The 24,671-nt window shown below is 37.8% G+C and overlaps 1 protein-coding gene across 1 annotated transcript in view; it reads left to right on the top strand.

Moving 5' to 3' along the window:
* Positions 1-24,671, top strand: part of GTF2F2 (general transcription factor IIF subunit 2) — a 157,772-nt gene that overhangs the window by 113,034 nt on the left and 20,067 nt on the right. Inside the window, exon 6 of the mRNA XM_081214798.1 lies at positions 14,159-14,258. Coding sequence (XP_081070924.1) covers positions 14,159-14,258 — 100 coding nt within the window. The remainder of the gene's footprint in view (positions 1-14,158; positions 14,259-24,671) is intronic.

Genomic DNA, 24,671 nt, shown 5'->3' with positions numbered 1-24,671 from the left:
ATGTGAAAATTGGAAAGTACTTCTCCTCACAGTAATTTTTCCAGTCTTTTATTGTCTGATTTCTGTTAGGTCAGCTTCTTTGAACTGCATTATCTCATTCAAATATTACCCTTCCTACACATCCACTCTAAGTTCCTTCAGTCACCACTGAAACTAAGTTATGTAAATCTATTTTCATTTTTAAAATGTGTTTTCTTCAGATTTCACATAGCGTAAACATGTACCTTGCAGAAAATACACATTCTCTAATATACATTATTTGGAGAAGACGGTGTAGCCTGTTTGTTGTGATAGAGTTCACAGTTTCAAAAATCTGATCTCATCTTAAATGATAAAAAATTATTGCTGTACCATCTGTTTTAAAATATGTAAAAGCTCACTTTAAACCACCAAGTTCATTTCACACCTAAATTGCTTTTATCAAACACTCTCTATGCTTTAACCCCTACCTTGTGAATGAGTGAGTGAAACCCACAGATGCCCACTTCCCTTTAGTCATCTATAATGTCGTTTTGATCTGTATAAAAATGCAGCAAGCTCAAATCCTTACTAATTTCTTTCTTGGCTCTGAATATTGAACCTGAAGAAACATGGGCATATTTTAGAATGTGTTTATTCAAATATATATACGTACATATACATACATACATATTTTTTTCACCTTTTCCTGCCTAACTCAGTTACTGAATGGATTCACGAGGAGACCAAGGTTGTATGGTCAGTTGCTATTTGAGCATGTTACCTTGGATTGTTCCACAGACACAGATTTTGCCCTCGCCTTTAGCTAGTAACACTAGAAGGAACTGGGTGAAATAGCTTGGTATGAAACCATTACCACAACTGGAAAAAATAATGTAGGAGTTTATGCTTTCTTACTGCTATTCAGCCTCATTCAGGATGTCTACCAAAGCAACATTTACAAAGATTAATGACCCAGATCATCATATCAACACATTAGCAAAATAAAGTGGATTTTGTCCATATAAGTAGCCTGTGTAATAACTTGTATCATCCGTGCATGTTGATGATGCAGGAAATGTTTTTATACATTTGTTTGGGGCCCATAATAGTAGTCATTCTATGACTAACCAGAGCTACATGAAGAATAGCCTGATATCCCTAATGTTTTATAGGAGTTATAGGCTATAAAATAGGCGACTGAAAGGTAAAGCTACTTTTAAATGAGCTAGTAATACAAGTAAGATGACATAGAGTCTAAATCCATAAAGCATCAATACTGTTTTTGCCCACATCTTGTTTAGAAACCGTTTTCCTATATGCTAAATTTATTGTCTTTGTACTAAGACCAGCTATAAAAAAACTAGATTTGAATTGAACCAGGTAGTGTTTTATATATTTAGAAAAAGCAGACTGAAGCATTTCTATATTGCCTTCTTCCCTCTACTAATAGCAAGAAAAATTATTTTATTAAACTCATAAAATGATATATTCTTTTTTTTTTTTAGTAAGTATTTGTTTATTTATTTTTGGCTGCATTGGGTCTTCATTGTTGCGTGCAGCCTTTCTCTAGTTGCAGCGAGCGGGGGCTACTCTTTTTTTTTTTTTTTTTTAAAGAATGGGGATACTGTTTCACATTTAGTCTTGACCAGTTCCTGCACTTCTGTTTTTCTGATAGGTTTTTTTTTTTAAGATGTTGGGGGTAGGAGTTTATTAATTAATTTATTTATTTTTGGCTGTGTTGGGTCTTCGTTTCTGTGCTAGGGCTTTCTCTAGTTGTGAAAGCGGGGGCCACTCTTCACGGGCCTCTCACTGTCGCGGCCTCTCTTGTTGTGGAGCACAAGCTCCAGACACGCAGGCTCAGTAGTTGTGGCTCACGGGCCCAGTTGCTCCATGGCACGTGGGATCCTCCCAGACCAGTGCTCAAACTCATGTCCTCTGCATCGGCAGGTGGATCCTTAACCACTGCGCCACCAGGGAAGCCCTGGGGGAGGGGGGGCTACTCTTTGTTGCGGTGCGCGGGCTTCTCATTGCAGTGGCTTCTCTTGTTGCGGAGCACAGGCTCTAGGTGCGTGGGCTTCAGTAGTTGTGGCACATGGGCTCAGTAGTGGCTCACGGGCTCTAGAGCACAGGCTCAGTAGTTGTGGCGCACGGGCTTAGTTGCTCTGCGGCATGTGGGATCTTCCTGGACCAGGGCTCGAACCTGTGTCCCCTGCATTGGCAGGCGGATTCCTAACCACTGCGCCACCAGGGAAGTCCCTCAGTTCTTAATAAATCTATCCATAGGCTCTGTATAAGAGAAAATTTGCATGTTAGCCAGGTCATGTCAGTGTTCACAATTCCCCACCACATGATACCAAACCAGAAGCCTATTTATCAGTCAGTGGATAGGTTTTAGGAGCTTAAAAAAGTGGGGATTGAATATCTCTTGAGAGGGCTGGCAACATGAACTGACAAAATTGTGAAAATAGAAAACCTTAGTGTAATAACTGCTCTCAGCACTTTATCAATGTGGTGAACATTTGAGCATTAGTGTTTCTGCTATGAAACGGAGTTAATTTTATTATATTAATGGTAATTTCTAGCAGTTTCTCTTTTAATTTTTAAAGAATTTTATCCACAAAGGTAGAACCTGGGGGCTTCCCTGGTGGCACAGCAGTTGAGAGTGCGCTTGCCGATGCAGGGGACACGGGTTCGTGCCCCGGTCCGGGAGGATCTCACATGCCGCGGAGCGGCTGGGCCCGTGAGCCATGGCCGCTGAGCCTGCGCGTCCGGAGCCTGTGCTCCGCAACGGGAGAGGCCACAACAGTGAGAGGCCCGCGAACCGCGAAAAAAAAAAAAAGGTAGAACCTGTGTGAGACTTAAGCTCTCAAAACCAAATTCAACTTTAAATTAATGAATAAATTTCAATCCTTGATGAAAAGAGAAGGCTTTTGCATTCTGTTTATTAAACACTTGATTATTAAAGTGTTTTTAACAAGATGTGTATGATGTGATTCGAGACTATTCAAGGGCTTGGCAACCCCCAGTACACCACGCTGAGCTGCCACAGTGACTGTTTGGCCCGCAATTCTCTCATCCCGTCGTCCTCTGAGTCACACATCCCTGTGGGATTCTGTGGGCTCTCGTTGCTCATGGGGACTCCACAAGGAAACAGAAGGCGGGAGTCAGTTCCTGAGCCGGGCAGGAGAGTTCAGGCAGCAGCAGCCCCTAGAATTAGTACTTAGGCAACACCCACCTCCTGTTGATGAAAATAATCTGGGAGAAGAGATGGGTGGTGAAATCTGAGTGGCATGAGTGAAACGGTGATGTCAAGAAGATCTCTGAACACCATCTAAATGGATCTGCCTCACACAGAAGTGTACGCGGGTCAGTGTGGATAAACGTTGGATATAAAATCCTAAACTACTCCTTAGCGATTATGGGCAGAAAGGGGCCCAAGTATTATTGTTTAATGTTTCCTGCAGGCATTAGCCTCTTTGGCCGATGAGGTAGAATAATGTATATGAAATAATCTAGAGCTATTTAGAAAAACTAGAGAAAATCAAGGGGTCCTAGAGAAACCTAGAGAAAATCAAGGACTAAAAAGGTCCAGGAGGTGGAAAAATAGGGCCACTCACCTAAGTGAAATAGATATCCACAATCAAGGGAAGGAGAGGAATAAAACAGTTACTTCATTCAGGTACACCCACTATGCAGTTTGTCTGGAGGTGACCCTGTCTCCTGGGAAGAAAAATATTCACATAACCTCCTTGAATCATGCTTTAATATGATGAGGAAGATGGGGAAAGATAATTTTGAAACTAATATTTAGTTTTAAAATGGTTGTGAGGTATCTGCATAACTTAGGAAGATGGTCTGCTCAAATGCATTTTTCTACTTTTGTTAAACTCAAACTCATGTTCTGGTCACTAATGGTTGAAGGTCATATATGAGAGATTGATTTGAGTGCCCTAAGGATTAACTCCAAAAATATTTTGACTACATCTGAAATTCAGTAAATTTTAAAAATCTGATATGTAAACAGTTACCCCAACTGTAAGCTACCCTATTGCTGTGGTTAAATTATAATTAGTTCTAATTAGCACTTCCATGAGCATTACACATTTTACCTGCAGCTGAATGGCATTTGGAAAGAAATTTTCTTATCCTTGAAAATGTCAAAGGAGATCAAAGAAAGTGCTTTTTATCTGATGTAGCCAGATATCCTCCATCAGGGTAAAAGGTGAACACAGATTCCATAAATCTAATCAGTGAAGCAGGTAATTATTAAAAGTTATGTTTATTCAAATAACTTCCATACATTTCTGTTTAGTGTGGCTACTGAAGTGATTATAGTAAGTAAAATAATAATAAAATGTACTGAATGCGTACCATGGGACAGGCCATTTATTAAATGTTTTGTAAAGATTATCTCACTTATTTCTGTTGTTATAATTCTCATTTTTTTCCCATGAGAGCACCAAGGTGTTGAAGAGATGACCAAGGTAACACCTAATAGTAGAACTGGACCTTAAAACTGGAGTCTGGGTTCAGACCCTGCCATACCATGATATGGTACATTCTTTCTAAACTAAGCATTGTTCAGAGTTGTTCTGTGTGCCATAGGTTTGCTTAATCTCTGATTTTTTTTTTAAATGGGAAATTATCCCCATGAATCTGAATACAAAAGGTATTTCTTTGTTGCCTTTTTGAAAATAGTCATTCCTGGGTATCCATGGGACATTGGTTCCAGGACCCCCTGCAGACACCAAAATTCACAGATGTGCAAGTTCCTTATGTAAAATGGTATAATACAGCTGGACCTTGTTATCCATGTGTTTTGCATCCTCACATATGGAGGACCCGACTGTATTGAGTTATAAATATGGTTCCTAGTCCTTTTGATAGATAAGCTTTTACCCGCCACCCCTGGGAATCATACCAAATTATTTAGGCTTTTTACTTTTCTTGGAGTATGGAGAAGGGAAATAAAATGAAAAGTTCTTAAAAATGAAACAAGTATTTTTGTCATTCATCATCCACTGGAGTTTAGGGTAATTTCGTTTCTAGCATAAAAAGAGTAGCTACTTGGACATGTATTGAGAAACAGTAAATGGTCCCTGATTAGCTGAACTTTTTTCCTCATGTGTTTCTGCTTTGCGCCTGTACCAAAATATTGACTAGGGTATTTGATTAACGGGAAAAGCATAAGCAGTAAAGGGTTTCTTACATCAAATGCTATTGCTTCCTTCTGCCCACCCCCTTCCCCTGACCCCGCCTTCTTTTTCCCCTTCCCTGTCACACACGCTCTTACACTGAAATCACAACTTTCTAAGATAAAAAACAATTTGCTTTCATGAGATGATATAAGAAGTCATGCCTTACTTGGACTAAAGAAAAAACACATTGCAAAGAAAACGTTTCAAGTGACCAAAGTTTATAATTATTTGAACAAAAACTCCAGGCAGTGCAAACCTTAGGTACCTTGTTGCTTCCCAGGCTCCTAAGAACCAGTTGCATGTGCCGTCTTCCTGACCCACTTCCTCCCATTTGGACATCTGTAGTACTTGCATGCAACCAGAGCACTGGTGACTGGGAAGTAATGCTACTGCTTAGGCTAAAGGGATCCACTGAAGGTGCCTTCAAGTTCACGATAATAAGTAGATTACATAAGGAAAGACTATGAGAGAAAAGGAAACTACATAAGGTAGTAAAAATGTTCTGGCCATCAGGTAAGATATTTATATTTTGGACTGTTGAGTGGAGATTGTGTTGTTTAGCTAACAGATTAGGTAAATAGATACTCTCTGAATGTTGGTGATATATGCTCTGCCTGGAGAAGTGAAAATTTGATTGACAGTCTTACAGTGTTTTGGTGAAAAACAAAAAATTAGGCAAAAATTAAACTAAGACACATAAAATGTCTTCATTACACTGTCATTTATTTTACCTTACCCGACACATACCAGAAACTTGCGGATGGCTGTTGTTTCTAATGAATCTAGGAGAAAACAAGGTGCATTGTGAATTATCGTTTCCCTCACCAGATGTAGGTCCCTTCCGAACAACTTGCTAGCTAATGTAATGGACACGTTTTAGACATAATATATTTTCTTAAATAGCTATAAATATTTTAAATTGGGATAGTATATGTTTACCAACTTGAAAAGACATCTGGATTGCTTCATTATGTTTAAGATGCAGTGATATAAGAGCACTGGACAAGGAATCTTGAATTTTTTTCCCTTTCTGACAAGCTGTATGATCATGGGCAAGTCACCCTCACGCTGGGACTTAATTAGTGGTTTGAATTATATTACTCTCATGTAGAAGAATTCAATTCAGCGTTAAGTCTTTCATTAAGAGGGAACTGTTAGGACTCACCGACCTAGAGAACAGACTTGTGGTTGCCTGTGAGGGGTGGCGGGCGGGGGGAGGATTGGGGGTTGGGGGTCAGCAGATGCCAACTAGTATATACGGATGGATAAGCAACAAGGTCCTACTGGGTAGCACAGGGAACTGTAGTCAGTATCCTGTGATAAAGCATCATGGAAAAGAATCTGAAAAAGAAGAATATATATGTATATATATCTGTGACTGAGTCACTTTGCTGTACAACAGAAATTAACACAACATTGTAAATCAACTATACTTCAATAAAATTAAAAAAACAATCATAGGGAGAAGGAGAAAAAGAGGGAGCTGTTAGGTTGAATCATATGAAATTGCTAGTTTTATAAAAAGCCAAAAATGATCAAAATTCTGTCTTATATAGGAGATATTTTTTGACTGTTTGAGCATGAGCTAAAATGCCCTCTCCTAAGAGCAATCTGGGAGAGTCCATCAGCCAGCTCATGGATCTCAGGATGGCAGCATGGGATTGGAGGTGCAGGGAATTGCGGGTCCTTCAACAAAATTGTGTAGTTTTGATGCCAGTGTTTATGACGCACTTGTGTCCTGGCTTTCTTAGTTCTAGTTATAATTCTTAGATCTTTGCTGCTGCTTTGCTTAAAACAAAAAAACAAAACCCCTGGGATATAGGTATATGGATCAGAGGACTGCTAACTGGAGGCCTGGTATTCCTAGTGTATGTGTTTTTTGGTTTTATGGGGGGGTTTGTTTTGTTTTGGGGGAGGAGGATTGCCCTTTTTTAAAAATTGAATTAGTTGGCAGTGTCTAATGAATGATTTCACATAAAAATCTGACTCTGCATTTTCTTGAATAATTAGGCAATCTTGTAATAGCAGTCTTATGCTCCTGCAGAGTAACCTGGTGCTGAGGACTAGTTGCCCACTTGGGGTGGAGCTTGTGCTCTGTTTCCAGTTCACCACAACCCTCACCTCTCCCTGTTACTTTCTCCTTTACTTGACAGGCCCCTGTAGACATTTGCGTTTGCGATTCTCTTGCACTCTCCAGTAGAACTTTCTGCAATGATAGAAGTGTTTTATACCTGTATTGTCTAGTATGGTAGCCACATGTGGCTGTTGAACACTTAATGTGGCTAAGGAACTGAGGTTTTAATTTAAATTAATTTAAAGAGTTGCATGTTGCTAGTGGCTACTGTATTGGACAGTGCAAGCAGATAATGGAGTTTTTCCCTTTATTGGGTGTTTCCTACAGAGTGAACATTAAACCTTAATATATTTTACAGTCTCTTCTCTTAAATGCCAGATCTAAATGTTAGCATATATCACTGTAAGTCTTATGATTTTACATCCAAATTACCACCTCTGATTAAATGCAACCTAAAACCTTTCTTCTTCTCATCCTTTTTTTCCTCACTTACCATGTTTATATCACATGCCCATTCTAGGCCGTAGGGATATGAGCAAGGTCCCTGTTTTCATGAAGCTTACAAATAATTGACAAATATTTCCAAGAGATACTTAATTTTAATATTTACTGTCTGTAATCCTTCTAGTAGTTCTGCCAGATAAAGGTATATTTGATTAGTCGTCAACTGCAAGTGCTAAAATTTTTTCAAATCCACATTCTAATAGACTAAAATGTGTTACTATTACTGTTCCTCTGAGAGGCTCCCTGTCCTATTGAAGCTTCCTATAAATGTACTGTCTTAAAACTAGGCATCATCAGAACCTTTTTGTATTAGTAAATCAGCTCAGCATACACCTGGTTTCCCTCACCTGGCCTTTCTCCCAGCCTTCTGTCCACCTGCTCCCAAGCTGGGCCTTCTTCTGAAACTTGTTTTTGTTATCTGACTTAGTGGGTGTTTTCACAGGCAGTCCCAGCGCTCCGGGCTGTTCCTGCTTCTCCTTGCCCAGAGACTCTTCTCTCTCACCAGGCAAACATCAGCTTCCTTCTCCCCCTTGGGAGGCACTGTTTACCTCCTTCACTGCTTTACTCTCTCCCTTTCAAAAATGAAATCAGCATCTTAAGAAAATTTACCTTCTTTTGTGAAACCTGTCATTTCTTTTTTGGAAACCTGTCATTTTAAGAATAGAATAAATTGCAGTCAAACGCAGCTAGAGCACAAAGGATAGATGAATGCTAAAATAATGATATTTACATTATAAAATGACTCCTACATTGGCAGCTGCTGATGGAAACATTTGTCATTCAGTGTTTTTGTAGTTGTTTAACTCTGTAGTTAATAACCAGATTAGCAAGGCAATATTACTTAAGGTATTTTGCTTAGGCAGGAGAATAGTCTATATGTATAAAATCAGGCATTATTGGGAAATTTGTTAATATGGGATTCAGCCTTTGTGATCTAAAAAAGGTGTCCAATAAAGGTCATTTGTTCATTTGCTTAGCCAATATTTTTGAGTTACTTTTACATAAGAAGCATTATATGTAGCAGTGAGGTAAACAAAAGATCTATTGACTAAAATTTGTAGACTTCTCTTCCCCAATCTGCCAACAGCTTAGAGCAGTAGAATTTGGCTTTTTTCTGTTTTGTTAGATCTTACCAATGTTCATACTTTAAAATATTTGGGGATGTTTATGTTACTTTTTTTAAATGAATTTTATATTTTCAAAATATACTAAATAATTTGAGAATTGAATTCCCACTGTAGTGCATAAATCTTAATAAAGTATAATGAAGATCTTTAAGTAACTTTAATAAGGGTGATTATGCACCATGATTATAGCCTAGTGACTAGTGACATTGACTTAATAGGAATATTTTTTTCAGTGTTATAAAGGAGAATGTGCTCTTCTTTCTCTATCTCTCTCTCTCTCTGTGTGTGTGGAATTAGGCTAGTTGAAGGCAGGTTGTTGAGCATCAAGGAGAATTAAGTGTTTTTTGAGATATAATTGCCATACAATATTATGTAAGTTTCGGGTGTACAACAAAGTGAGTCACAATTTTTAAAGGTTATATTCCATTTATAGTTATTATAAGAGAATTACTTATTTTGATCTAAACTCAATAAGCTTTTAATTAGAGATGTTATTATATTATATGGCCTTTTAGGGACTGTATAGATTAATTGCTTGAACCTTTGGGTTAAAAAAAAAAGATCTGAGTTCCAGTTCTGTTTTGCCTTCTATAAGGAAAAAGCAACATTGAGAAGATGTAGGTAAAGCTTTTAACACAGTTTCTAGTAACATACTAAGTGCTTTAAATGTCTGTTATTTGTTACTAGTTGTCATTTTATTAGTGTTTAAGCTCTTGGGTCATGTAGCCCTTGAGCTTTTTCTTTGATGGGAAAAAATGAGAGGTAAAACTGACTCTTTAAATAATAATTTTAGAAAGACTGGTAATTCATTGAGTCCTAGTCTTCTAAGAATGTGAATGTGTATTCTAAATTGTCCTGAAATGGTGGTAATAATTAGCAACATGTATTTTTTTAATGGTTTGTAAAACAGGGCCTAGCTGTGTCTAAATGATCACATAGTAATATTTTTCTATTACTTCTTGAAAATAACACCATGTTTTTAAATTTTCTGAAAAAGTTAAGACCCAATTTTTTAAATGGTTGGGACAGTAAAACTTTTAGCTTCCTCCCAGTCCAGCATAAAACCTCTGTATGTAGTTTGCTGTTCAGCTGTACAAACCAAATATTTCCAAATTATATTATTTTGTACAAGCCTAGTTTTAAACCTCATTTTGACTTTGAAGGCATGTTGAGGTCAGTGATGTTTAATTTGGTGCTTTGTTCAGTGATGAAGTGGAATTGCAAATTGTTCTGACGCTTCATGAGGTAATGTTAAATGAATTATTTAATGTTAAGTAAAGAACCCTAATAAATTATTTTAAACTATGCAGGTTAATTAAAGTATTTTAAGATTTAGTTCTTTAAGAATATGTTATATTTTCAGTCCATAGATTAACCTTTTGGGGTGTTTTGTTTTGTTTTGTTTTAACCTACTTATTTATTTATGGCCGCGTTGGGTCTTCCTTGCTGCGTGTGGGCTTTCTGTAGTTGCAGTGAGCAGGGGCTACTCTTTGTTGCGGTGCGTGGGCTTCTCATTGCTGTGGCTTCTCTTGTTGTGGAGCATGGGCTCTAGGCTCACGGGCTTCAGTAGTTGTGGCGCACGGGCTCTAGAGCGCAGGCTCAGTAGTTGTGGTGCACGGGCTTAGTTGCTCCGCGGCATGTGGGATCTTCCAGGACCAGGGCTCGAACCCGTGTCTGCTGCATTGGCAGGCGGATTCTTAACCACTGCGCCACCAGGGAAGTCCCACCTTTTGAGTTTTGAATCATAAAGATATCCTCTTATAATTAAAACAAAACCCTTAGAGTTGACCTTTTAAATGTATAATAAAAAGGTTAAATTTTAATGTGAGCTTTTTATTTTTTTAAAAGTTAATTCAGTGTTTTCCTTTATATATTTAAAAGATTAAATACTTTGAGGATAAAAATGGCATGACACTCTACGGATGATGAAATTGGCTTTTAGAACTTTTGTATTGGAATTGAAAGGGAAGTATGCCACATGAACCTGAATTAGGATGCAGTGGCTGAAAATAAATTCTAGTGTAAGAGCATGACAAGAATAAGCTGCCGTTTATAAAAATGCACTTACCTGAACAAACTGAGACCCCAAGGAATTTTCAAATTGTGAAGTAATGGGAACAATCATTTAATGTAGAAGGAAGAAGCTAGCGCATGCCTCCCTCCTTGAATGTCTCATAAGATCAAATTGTGGAGTGAGGTGGTTGAAGCAGGAAAGATAATTTAGTGGCAGCATAACACGTAGATTACCATTTAGAGAGGCCAGACCCCTGAGAACTGATTGCATTAAGGGGATGGGGCTAAGGTTAGAGCACAGAGAGGTGTTCAGAGACAGGTTGCCACTTGGTTATGGTTTTTTTTCCCCCTTTTTTCAAGGAGTTACATACACATGCTTAGTTCTACCTCTTTGTAAATGTTCCTATATCTGTCTTCAATCATTCTTTTCTCTCTAAACGCTTATCTCGTAGTCACTTTGAGACATCTCAGCTTGGAGGAGTGATTTCTGCCCAGTCTTTTTCGCCTCACCTCTTACAAGCTTGGATTGCCCTGCTCCAGCTAACCCTCAAGTGCACATCTTGGAGTTAATCTTTACTTCATAGCAGCACGAAGTCAGTTATCATAATATCAACCCCCTGTCCCTCTTCAGTCCTGCAGATAATCAGTTATAGATAAGCATTTGTTTAATGTTTGTCTTCCACTAATCAAGCCTTTTCTTCAGAGAGAGGCACCCAGTAATCATTTGCTGGATGATTGCCTGTAAGAGGCTCCTTCTAAAGTCTGGTCATGGCACAGCTTTAGCCATGGGGATGCAGATGTGGGAGAACAGTGGATTAAGCTGGAGAGATATCAGGGACTTGATCCCAGAGGGACATGCAGTCATGTAAAGGAGCTTATGTGTCACCCAAGAACAGTTAAGAGGCCATTGAAGGATTGTTAGCCCAAGGCCATCTTTGGGTGGACATCTCCCTTCTAGACCTCTAGCTAGTGCCTTCTTCCTGGTTCATAGAAAGTATATTTGGCCCATGAAAAGCAAAGTAACAAACTACATATGATTTATGGTTACATATACAGTAAGTTTCTAAAGACATTTCTAAAGTACTTTTTTTACACTTCATAAAATAATGAATTTATGTATTTAAAGGATATATATGGATTTATGAATAATTGGAAGAATTAAAATATTTATATTTTAATACAGAAATGTCTATACTCAATTTGGGGATCATAGTTAAAAATAAAACCTGTAGTATTTATAGCTTTCAAATTAAAAAAGCAATTGGTAGATATTTAATATCTTCTGAGGAATTTGGTATTATATCCCTAAAAATAGGAAGAAATAAACAGAGAAATAACTCCAACCAAGTAATTAAATAATAAGAATGTTATAAAGGCAGGTACCTTTTATACTGCAAGTTGTGCCTTTGAAGGACTTTTATTTTTTTAAAGTCTTTATTGGAGTATTATTGCTTTACAGTGGTGTGTTAGTTTCTGCTTTATAACAAAGCGAATCAGCTATACATATATATATATATATCCCCATATCCCCTCCCTCTTGCATCTCCCTCCCACCCTCCCTATCCCACCCCTCTAGGTGGTCACATAGCACCAAGCTGATCTCCCTGTGCTATGCAGCTGCTTCCCACTAGCTATCTATTTTACATTTGGTAGTGTATATATGTCCATGCCACTCTCTCACTTTGCCCCAGCTTACTCCTCCTATTCCCTGTGTCCTCAAGTCCATTCTCTACGTCTGCATCTTTATTCCTGTCTTGCCCTTAGGTTCTTTAGAACCTTTTTTTTTTTTTAGGTTCCATATATATGTGTTAGCATACAGTATTTGTTTTTCTCTTTTGAAGGAATTTTAAATGAAAATTTTTAGTTCCTGTTCTGTTGAACCAAAGAATTTAAAGTCCCATTAAAAGAAAGTAATATGATGTTCAACATGTATTATTTTTAAATGACCAACATATTTAAGGCTTTCAAACTAAGACATGATTTTTCTTTTTCCTTTAAGAAAGTATACTTCCTTTTCTGATTATGATAGTGATAGATGCTTATTGCAGAAAATTTAGAAAGCATATGGAAATCTTAAATGCATTCATTCTGATCTCTTTTTTCCCATTCTTTCATGTTAAGTGCCATTTTCTTTAAAAACCCACCTTCTTTTTTTTGTCTGTATCAAGTAGGTAATTTTCTAACATGGTTCTCAGTTTCTTTGCTGTGACCATTGCATCTCACTAGTTCCTTTTGGGTTCATTTTACTTTGTGCTAAAATGAATCCTTGAGTAGTTCTCTCAGTGAGGATCTGTGAATGATAAACTTTGTTTTTGTACAAAAATACTTTTATTTCACTCTTACTCTTCAATTATAATTTAGCTAGACATGGTTGGCAATTTTTTTTCTATAGTACTTCAAATGTATTCTTGTATTCTGATATCTTGCTGATGAGAAGTATAGAGGTACAGTGGTACCTTTTGTCCTTTAAAAAATAGTCACTTTGATAAAAAAAAATAGTCATTTTGAAAGCTACACCATTTTCCCCCTTAAAACATTTTTTAGATTTACTATGCTCATATACCAAAGAATTAATTTTTAAAATAAGAAGTAAATCATTGAATGTGAGTCACTGGGTATGGTAATATTTAGTCCAAAACAAAATCTCCTCAGATTGCTATTTGAATATATATATTTATAATATGCTATACCTAGTGTCATAGGTTTATTTTATGGCTCTTTTTCCAAAAGTGATATTTTTAATTCTATTTTAATTTAGATGGATGGAGTCCTACAGTTGGACAACCAATGCTGTCCAATAGAAATTTCTGTGATGATGGAAATGTTATTTATATGCATTGTCCAGTAAAGCAGCTACTAGCCACTAGATCCTGAGTGCTGATGTGTCATCTCTTTATCATCTTTTTATCTCATCAAATGAATAGAAGTTTTGGATTAATACCTTGATTAGTTTTAGACCATATCACTTAAGATAATTCATTTTTACATGCAAATTATTTTCCAGAAATTTAAAGCTGATTAGCTTCTTTGTTTTAAAACTTAAAGTTTGACTGTAAAGTATCGGTTTAGAAGGAAGTTGTAGAATTAAATGACATGGTTTGTATGTTTAGCTTATGGTCTGGTTTCTACATTATTTTCATATTCAGTGTATTTTTGAAGTATTAAGACTCATGTATCTTCTTTATCTATTAAGTATTAGTCTTGAAGAATTACAGGAATAACTCTTCAGGCTTCACTCCAGTAAACAAGTAAGTTTGTTAATAATGCCTTCTGTTTTTCAGGTTACAAATAGAAGAATCTTCCAAACCTGCAAGGCTATCCCAGCAACTAGACAAAGTTGTGACAACCAATTACAAACCTGTTGCTAATCATCAATACAATGTAAGTCTTCATGTCTTTCTTCACTCTGTTCTGTCTTCAATATCACAGACTCTTAGGGTTTGAAAGCACCTCAGTAGTCACATGCCTTGCTGTCAGGCGCTTGAGTTATCCAGACTGAGTGAGGAAGATAACAGTTTGCCAAGCATAGAAAAGATGTTCACTGTGTATCCTAAATCATACGATGAGAAGAAGGCAACCACTCTTCAAATGACTCCTGAAAAGTTTTTCAAAGAAATAAAACACTTCATCGTTCAATGTTTCTAATGTTTTAGTGTCCTTAATAAATACTAGTTTTGCTGTTTTTTCTCAGTACCTTTATAACTGAGAGTTTTTAATGTTTTGACAAAAAAATTTAAAGGTCATTAAACAATGATAATTTTTCCCATTGATTATTAAGATTGCTTTGTGTAGTTTCAGCTTTTATGGGCGTTTTTACGGCCTCACACTACCATTCAAAGCAAGGACTGCCTCTGTGTGTGTGTGTGTGTGTGTGTGTATTTAAACCTTTTTTTATTGAAGTATATCATATATACTATATTTATTATATATATATACACAGCATATATATATATATACACACACACAGTATGTATTTTCTGTGTGTATAAAAATAGTATACACACATGTATATATATTATGTGTACTTTGTGCCAGGCACTGTTCTTACTATTGTAACTACTGCTACTATCCTTATTTTACAGATGAAATAACTGAGGCACAGAGAGGTTAGCTTACTTGAGGTCCACAGCCAGTAATTAGCCAGTCCAGGTGTTGAATCAGATAGTCTGTTTTAAGAGCCTTACTTTTTTTTTTTAATTGAAGTATAGGTGATTTATAATATTGCATTAGTTTCAGGTGTCCAGCAAAGTGATGCAGTTATGCACATTGTAGATTATTACAAGATACTGAATATAGTTCCCTGTGCTATACAGTAGGTCCTTGCTGGGTGTCTGTTTTATATATAGTAGTGTGTATCTGTCAATCCCATACTCCTGATTTATCCCTCCCCCTACTTCCTCTTTGGTGACCATAAGTTTGTTTTCTGTGTCTGTGAGTAGGAGCCTTACTCTTAATGAACCACTGTGCTGTGTTGTTGCACATCATTAGCAGTGCTAAAAGGGCTAAGGGTTCTGGGTCTTGAAGTACCTGCAGTATCAGGAGAAATGTGATGATTTTCTGAAAATAAAAGGAAGCCTAAGTTAAGTCAAGTAGCAATTAAGAGTTGATAACCTGTGTCCTACTTTGTTGCTTAAGATTCCCCTTGATACTGAGTTTAGGAAGACATAAACACTCTTTAAGACTGGCCTTAAGTTCCAGGCTTATTCAGTGACGCAGATAGTATCTGCCAAACCAGTGCTTTATGATACTTGAATTTCTTTCAGTTATTTTATGTGAAAGGTAGCAAATGCAAGTGCCTCCAGGAGGAAGCAGGCATCTCTCTGGGTGGGATGCTGAAATTTAAGAAGGTAAATGGTAGAGACTGATGAACTGGAGTGTATGTGCCCCTTCTAAAGACATTCAGATGTTAAAAATTGCTACACTGTGTGGATTTAGTCAAGCAAGTCACAATTCAGCTGCGTCCATGCAGGCTTCCGTTTTATAGCCTCTGGTTATGTGTCAGGGGAAAAGTAAACTAAAAAAGAGGATAGGCAAGCTAAGTGCGGACAAACATAAGATAATCCAAGAGGTATTTTTATGATGTCTGTTGACTGAGACAAGTAAGTAGAAGTCTCCTTCTTTGTCCTCTTCTATTCTAGTCTTGTCTCCTCTTAGATGGGAATACATACAACCTTCTGGAGCCAAGTGGAAATAGAGAAATAACATAGGATAGGTCTTACTTGTCTTTGCCTCTCTTCTTCATTAATATGCTTCTCCTGTAGCCCCTGACTATGCTTTTTTCTCCACTTATGGGTCAGGCTTCTGCATACCCGTTTCTACTCTTGTGTAAGTTTTTATTGCAGTGAGGACAAGAAAGACCACACCTTCCATAGGCTATAAAAAGATATAGCCTTTCTGGAGAGAAGTTTGGTAATTTGTGTCAGAAGCACTATAAAAGGATACATCCTTTGATCTAGCAGTCTTGTATCTAAGAATTTATCATAGTAAGACAAGTGGCCAAAGATGTATATGCAGTAGTGTTTCTCCCTATTGCTTAAGATAGGAAAAGGTCAGAAACACTTGTCCCAAAATAAGGATTAGTTCAGTACTTTAAGTTGTTATTTTTTGATGGTAGGCTCTAGAGTGATTTTATCCTAATTTTCCTCTTTATGAAATCTTTTTTGAATTGTTGCAATTGTCACAGTGAGCACGTATTGTCTGAATTGTTACAGTGGGCAGTAAAACTTTTCTGTTGGGATGGGAAAGGGAAGAAAGCTAGGGAAGAGTGTTAGTACTTAGCCATGACAATGTCCTACCACAGTTATCTAAGATTTGTCTTCTGTCAACAAAAATGATATTTTCTTAATGCGTGCTTTGTGCCTGAGATATCTACTCTTGGTGAACCAAATAGATAAAATTCCTGTCTTCACGGAGCTACCAGTTCTTTCAATTTCTCTGGTCGTGCCTTTCAGACCCAGTTGGGGTATAATCTATATTTCCTTTGACCTAGTGAGTCCACATTTGTGTATTATAATTGTTTTTTCTTAAATTCCATTATAAGGGTCACTCTTGTTATACTACCACGTACCATCATTTCTGAGGCAAAAGGAAAATCTCTCTGAGGTCAGTCAAAGCTGGCACCTTTGCTAGTATTAAAGCTCTGACCTCTATCTAATTCATATACAGAGTGACATTGGCACTATCTACCTGTCAGGTATAGAAGATACATTTCAAATGTCATTTTTAGAATGTTTTTCATTGCTTTCTTTCTACTGCTAAAATAATTACAAATATATTGTATATTCTAAACCACTCATTAGGATATAAAGCTATCATATCTCAAGAGGGAGGGGATATGGGGACAAGTGTATGCATATGGCTGACTCGCTTTGTTGTGCAACAGAAACTAACACAGTACTGTGAAGCCATTATACTCCAATACAGATCTATTTAAAAAAAATTTTTTTCAAAAGCTATAACATCCACTTTAAAGACTCTTTTTAACATTAAGTGACATTTCAGTTCATGGTAACAGCCTTTGTTAAGGTTGTCATAGTGTGAATGAGTCGTTAATATTGATGTAATTACAGTGATGAGTCATATAGTAATCTTTGATTAGCAAAGATTGACTGTAACTTACCACATTATGTTATTTGAATGTTTAGTGAATTTTTTCCATGGGAGTGTATCAAAATGGGTGAAGGCACCTGCATAGCTTTTAAAAGGATATTCAGTATTACAATGCCAACTGTAAGAAGAGTATAAAACTTTTGTTATTGTTGTCAGGAACATTATTTTTAAGTGATTGAGAAACACCAATGTGGTTCATTCAACAAGAATGACTTCGAGGTTATGTAATCAAGATGTTCAATTTTATTTATTTATTTTAAAAAATTTTTTAATTAATTTATTTTTGGCTGCGTTGGGTCTTTGTTGCTGCACGCGGGCTTCCTCTAGCTGTCGTGAGCGGGGGCTACTCTTCATTGCGATGCGTGGGCTTCTCACTGCAGTGGCTTCTCTTGTTGCAGAAGACGGGCTCTAGGTGCGCGGGCTTCAGTAGTTGTGGCACGCAGACTCAGTAGTTGTGGTGCACGGGCTTAGTTGCTCCATGGCATGTGGGATCTTCCCAGACCAGGGCTCGAACCCGTGTCCCCGGCATTGGCAGGTGGATTCTTAACCACTGCGCCACCAGGGAAAGTACTAAGATATTCAGTTTTTTGTGGTTTTTTTAAACATCTTTATTGGAGTATAATTGCGTTACAATGGTGTGTTAGTTTCTGCTTTATACCAGAGTGAATCAGCTATACATATACATATATCCCCATATCTCCTCCCTCTTGCGTCTCCCTCCCACCTTCCCAATCCCACCCCTCTAGGTGGTCACAAAGCACTGAGCTGATCTCCCTGTGCTATGCGGCTGCTTCCCACTAGCTATCTGTTTTACGTTTGGTAGTGTATATATGTCCATGCCACTCTCTCACTTCGTCCCAGCTTACCCTTCCCCCTCCCCGTGTCTTCAAGTCCCTTCTCTACGTCTGCGTCTTTATTCCTGTCCTGCCCCTAGGTTCTTCAGAACCTTTGTTTTTTTAAGATTCTGTATATATGTGTTAGCATATGGTATTTGTTTCACTCTGTATGACAGACTCTAGGTCCATCCACCTCAGTACAAATAACTCAATTTCGTTTCTTCTTATGGCTGGATAGTATTCCATTGTATATATGTGCCACATCTTCTTTATCCATTCATCTGTCGATGGACACTTAGGTTGCTTCCATGTCCTGGCTATTGTAAATAGAGCTGCAGTGAACATTGTGGTACATGACTTTTTTTGAATTATGGTTTTCTCAGAATATATCTATTTAGGTCTTCTGCCCATTTTTGGATTGGGTTGTTTGTTTTTTTGACACTGAGCTGCATGAGCTGCTTGTAAATTTTGGAGATTAATCCTTTGTCAGTTGCTTCATTTGCAAATATTTTTTTCACATTCTGAGGGTTGTCTTTTCATCTTGTTTTTGGTTTCCTTCGCTGTGCAAAAGCTTTTTTTTTTTTGCGGTACGCGGGCCTCTCACTGTTGTGGCCTCTTCCGTTGCGGAGCACAGGCTCCGGATGCACAGGCCCAGCGGCCATGGCTCACGGGCCTAGCCGCTCCGCGGCATGTGGGATCTTCCCAGACCGGGGCACGAACCCGTGTCCCCTGCATCGGCAGGCGGACTATGAACCACTGCGCCACCAGGGAAGCCCCTGTGCAAAAACTTTTAAATTTCATTAGGTCCCATTTGTTTATTTTTGTTTTTATTTCCATTTCTCTAGGAGGTGGGTCAAAAAGGATCTTGCTGTGATTTATGTCAAAGAGTGTTCTGCCTGTGTTTTCCTCTAAGAGTTTTATAGTGTCTGGCCTTCCATTTAGGTCTTTAATCCATTTTGAGTTTATTTTTGTGTATGGTGCTGGGGAGTGTTCTAATTTCATTCTTTTACATATAGCTGTCCAGCTTTCCCAGCACCATTTATTGAAGAGGCTGTCTTTTCTCCATTGTATATTCTTATCTCCTTTATCAAAGATAAGGTGACCGTTGGTGTGTGGGTTTATCTGTGGGCTTTCTATCCTATTCTGTTGATGTATATTTCTGTTTTTGTGCCAGTACCATACTGTCTTGATTACTGTAGCTTTGTAGTATAGTCTGAAGTCTGGGAGCCTGATTCCTCCAGCTCTGTTTTTCTTTCTCAAGATTGCTTTGGCTATTCGAGGTCTTTTGGGTTTCCATACAAATTGTGAAATTTTTTGTTCTACTTCTGTGAAAAAATGCCATTGGTAGTTTGATAGGGATTGCATTGAATCTGTAGATTGCTCTGGGTAGTATAGTCATTTTCACAGTGTTGTTTCTTCCAATCCAAGAGCATGGTATATCTGTCTCCATCTGTTTGTATCATCTTTAATTTCTTTCGTCAGTGTCTTACAGTTTTCTGCATACAGGTCTTTTGTCTCCTTAGGTGTGTTTATGATGTTCAGTTTTAAATTCAATATGAGGTTGAAATGTTCTCAAACTTTTGCCAGGTGGTGCTATATAAACATGAAGCCCAGTATTTCATTTTAACAGTTGAGGTTTTTTAATGCAATTTTCAGGATAGAAATAAGGGGGGAAATTTTTGTACAAAAAATTTTAAAGGGGGTGGAAATGGCATATGTATTTGTAAAAGAATATCCATACATACATTTGATCAGAAAGAAACCACTTTGCATTTACCCCCAGAAACATTTTCACTCACCTATGACACCTAGGTAAATTTACATTTGGTATATATGATCATCTCCAAATATTTGAATTCCTATTTTGTACATAGAGCTTTTCTAAGCATTAAATTCAAATTTATCTCTTTGGTTCACAAACTATCTGGGATACGATACCTACCATTCTTGTCATTCAGAAAGCATTTTGGGGGCTTCCCTGGTGGCACAGTGGTTGAGAGTCCGCCTGCCGATGCAGGGGACACGGGTTCGTGCCCCTATCCCGGAAGATCCCACATGCCGCGGAGCGGCTGGGCCCGCGAGCCATGGCCGCGGAGCCTGTGTGTCCGGAGCCTGTGCTCCGCAACGGGAGAGGCCACAGCAGTGAGAGGCCCGCGTACAGCAAAAAAAAAAAAAAAAAAAAAAAAAAGAAAGCATTTTGGGAGCCAAAAAGAATTATATTAGTAACATTATCTCTTAGAATAGTCCTTCCTTGAAAGCTTGGCCATGAAAACTCACCCTTTACTAGGATGTGACCTGTCAGGTTTCTCCCTTCGTGGCCTTTCCTCTGCCTTATTAGATCATCATTAAGTTTCTGAAACTTTTTCCAGGGAAAGTCTTTTGAAACACTAATGTTATGAGAATCTCCTTGAAAAAAACAGTTGTGTAAAAAGAATTGTGTGTTAAAAGAACTTGTAGATTCTGATTATATCCTTCCCCTTCAATATTGACACTGCATTTAATATACTAAACTTGGGAACCTCTAGGAATTTGTTTAATCCTGCATTTTGTAAACATTTGAACATCACATTCCCCATCCCTCATCCTTTCATGTAGCAAAAACAAACTGTGAAAAATAATGGCTGTCAAAATAGGATTTACAAGAGGGCCCATTGGGGGAGGGGGTGATTTTGGAACTTATATTTTTCTTGGTTTTTACCTAATAAAGGAAAGAAATTGAGCTCTAAAAATATTACAATGTGGATTGACCTTGGTACCTTTATGCAGTCCCTGTGCTAATCAGTCATTTTTCATTAGAAGAGTAGAAGTGGTACAACACAAGGACTTCCCTGGCGGTCCAGTGGTTAAGACTCCAAGCTTCCATTGCAGGGGACACAGTTTCGATCCCTGATCGGGGAACTAAGATCCCGCATGCCACATGGTGTGGCCAAAAAAAAAGAAAGAAAGAAAGAAAGAAATAGTACAACACAGAGGGCTTGGCATTGGTGCTTTCAGCGCCTCACGCTTTTGTTTTCAGCATTTTAGGTTTGGTGCTAAATTTAAGGATTTACAGATTATAGTATCTATTATTAACTAAATTCAATCTCAAAAGGTGAATAAATGGCTTAAAAAGATTCCAACAAAGAAACTGTAGATTAAAGATAATACTAATGAAGCAAATATATATCAACATGAAAGTGGCAAAACTGACACTTCTCTTCTAAAACGGTCTCTTGGAATTCCCTGGTGGTCCACTGGTTAAGACTCGGTACTTTCACTGCTGTGCACCCAAGGTTCGATCCCAGGTCGGGGAACTAAGATCCCGTGAGCGGTGTGGCACGGCCAAAAAAAAAAAAATCTCTTTTATCAGTAACTTTGTGAGGTAGAAACAGTGATGACGTGATCAAATCTGACAAGAACTTGGCCCTCCTGAAAAGGAAATTATCATTCTAAATATGGCTTGTGATCCCCTGTCTTTAATGATGATTCAGTTAGTGTCTATCATGGAAACAGAAACAACTCCAGATATTTCAAGCCGAAAGGGACTTAAAGTAGGAAACTGGTTACAAATGGTTTACAGAATGGAATAACAAAAATGGAAGGGCTGAGGTTGCCAGAGATGAGGAAGCTGCCGCTTCCAGAGGTGCTTCCACAGCACAAGAGAAGAAAACCGCCCTTCCTCCTGCTTCCTTCTTCCATTGGCAGAGCCCCAGCTGAGAACAGGCTGGCAGGGGGGTCTCGGAAGTGTGGCCTACAGTCCCCTGCTGTCGCCACCACCGCCACCAAGGCTGGGAGCTGAAGGCTTATTGGAAATAATTTGACATAGTGACCCTTGACCTTTGGGTTATACCGTAAGGTGTATTAGCTGTTGCTGGTTCAAAGCCATCACAGTTTGCAATTCATTTAAAGACTAAGCATCCAGAACATGAAGACGGATCCACTGTATTTTGAGAGCAAAACAAAAAAAAGTGTTTTGTAATTTTGACAAATTAAATTAAAACTTATTCCTAAAATGTTTTTATTTCATCTCTTTAAATTTTTCTTGTATGCTTTATAAAGATAACTGTGCATATTAATACAGAAGTACATTTTTTAATAATTTACAAATAGATATTCATATAGTTCATGCTTTACATTTTTTACTGATTGGGAATTCCCCGGTGGTCCAGTGGGTAGGACTCAGCGCTTTCACTGCTGAGGGCCTGGCTTCCGTTCCTGGTCAGGGAGCTAAGATCCCGCAAGCTGCGTGGCGAGGGAAAAAAAATATTTTTTTTACTGATAGAGTTGTATAATCAAAATACAGAGTCGGCTGATGTGTAAGATTCCTTTCAACTCCCTTCATCCCTGATTGCAAAGAAGGGTGCTTGTGTATGTGTGTTCTGGTTGACGTGTGGACATCATCATCCAGCCTGTGTAAATGTCACAGTATTCTTATATGCAGTCTCCATCGTATGACCTTTCTCATAAGGAATCCCTTTTCTCATAAGGATTTGTGTCTTCTGTTGTCTAGACAGTGGTTCTTAATGCTGGCTGTACACTAGAATCACCTGGGAAGCTTTTAAAAAGAAAAATACCTCCAGAGATTGATTGTATTGATCTACTGTGGAGGCCAACTCTTAAATTTTTAAGTTCCCTAGGTAATTCTAGCATTCCGCCACTGATCCACAGTTATAGGCATTTTTTATAGCTCTGTCTGCCATCTCCTGTTGGGGTAGGGAGCAAAAATGATGCCCGGGGGAGACCAGGAAGTCTCTTTCCACTAAACCTAAGGCTTTTAAAAAGGTTTAGTATCTTCTCGTCTCTGTTATCATCAATCCCCCTCTGTGCCCCACCCACCCCAGCTTGAAAAAAGATTTCTCTTCCCCTTTTTTTTCCTGGCAAGAGCTCTTAGTCTGCAAGTGATAGAGAATTGGAAAAATTGAACTAGAAAACTACTGTTGGAGGTAATAGAACTATTATATAAAATCTTGAAGTAAACCCCCAGGAACTTAAAAAGAAAATTTATTTTATGCATACTCTGTTTCCTTCTGTGTGGCAACCAACTGTGTTAGTCTTCAGAGCTAGGGTTGTTGGCAGTGGGGGGGCGGTTTGGCTTGGCTTTTTGTTTTGTTTTCAGGTATCTGTATAAATTTGGAATTTTGCTGATTAAAATGGATGCCTGCAGGACTGTATCTAAAGGCCTTTCGGCAGTATTTGCCTACTGTAGTATATAGTGTAGTGTAAGGATACATGCTTCGTTCATTTGAATTTGCACACCAAGGACTGATCAACTCTAAAGAACTAATTTCCTCCCAAGAGATAACAACACACTAAGCAGAAACAGGAGCACTGGGAGGCAGGGAGTCTTTCATAAGGATTTAAAATGCAAACCATGATATTCAAGGCTGTCATGCTCACTTTAAAAGCTAAAATAAAAGCCTCCACAAATACTGCCTTGACAAAGCAATCAAAGTATTTCTGCAAACAACAATCTAGAAATTTACAGACATCTGTATTATAATGTTTTAATTGGCAGTGGGTGGCATTTATAATCTTAGTCAGTGATTATTGTTTCAGTAATGATGGTTGAACAGCTCTATACCACATCCACGATGGATTTTCAACATTTGGTGGCGTTTTAGTCTTGAATAATTTGTTTTTTATTTTGAAAGTAAAATTGTATATGATGGATTTTTTGGATTGTAAACATTTGTAACTGGAGATTAAATTTCATGTTCTTTCTGAATTGACATTTATTTCTATGCAGCTGGTTACACTGTAGTCTGTGGTCATTGGGGGCAGATATAAGATCAGTAATTAAAATTCATATAATATAAAAGCTATTTCTAGTCCAGTACCTCTCCTACTGATATTTTGTAGTAGCTGCTAAGAAGTTAGAAATGACTGCTTTGAGTGTCATTTCCTTATAACACCAGTACAAAACAAAATGCCCAAAGGGAAAAGAGCTAAAATGAGAAGAAATAGCATTATCTCAAAACAGTAGTCTTCTCCTAAACAGACTAGTTCATATCATTTGTAGCTTATTTGTAGAGTTAATTTTATTTGTAGTACAAAGTTGTAAGTGCAATATTAAGATTGCCATTTCTACACAGTTTGGCTTAAAAAAGAAAAGTTACCTCAGGGATCTTAGTTTTGTCCTGAGTATAACAGTTATTAATAACTAAATGATCATGGAAGTAATTTCAGTCCCTTTTTATAATTACACATATATTGGAACTACCTGATACCACAGAGCAGAATTTGGGTTATGAGCCTATCTTGGACATTATCAAAAAAAGATTTAAATCATGCTGTACTGCAGAAATTTTGTTTTAAAACAATCTTTTCTGTAGGTTATCCTATAGTACAGGCCCTGAGGGCATTAAAGAGA

This window comes from Mesoplodon bidens (assembly GCF_964165515.1).
Source record: "Mesoplodon bidens genome assembly, chromosome: 17".
Taxonomy (NCBI): Eukaryota; Metazoa; Chordata; class Mammalia; order Artiodactyla; family Ziphiidae; genus Mesoplodon; species Mesoplodon bidens.
The sequence above is the reverse complement of the archived record's forward strand: the minus strand, read 5'-3'. Positions and strand labels throughout refer to the sequence as shown.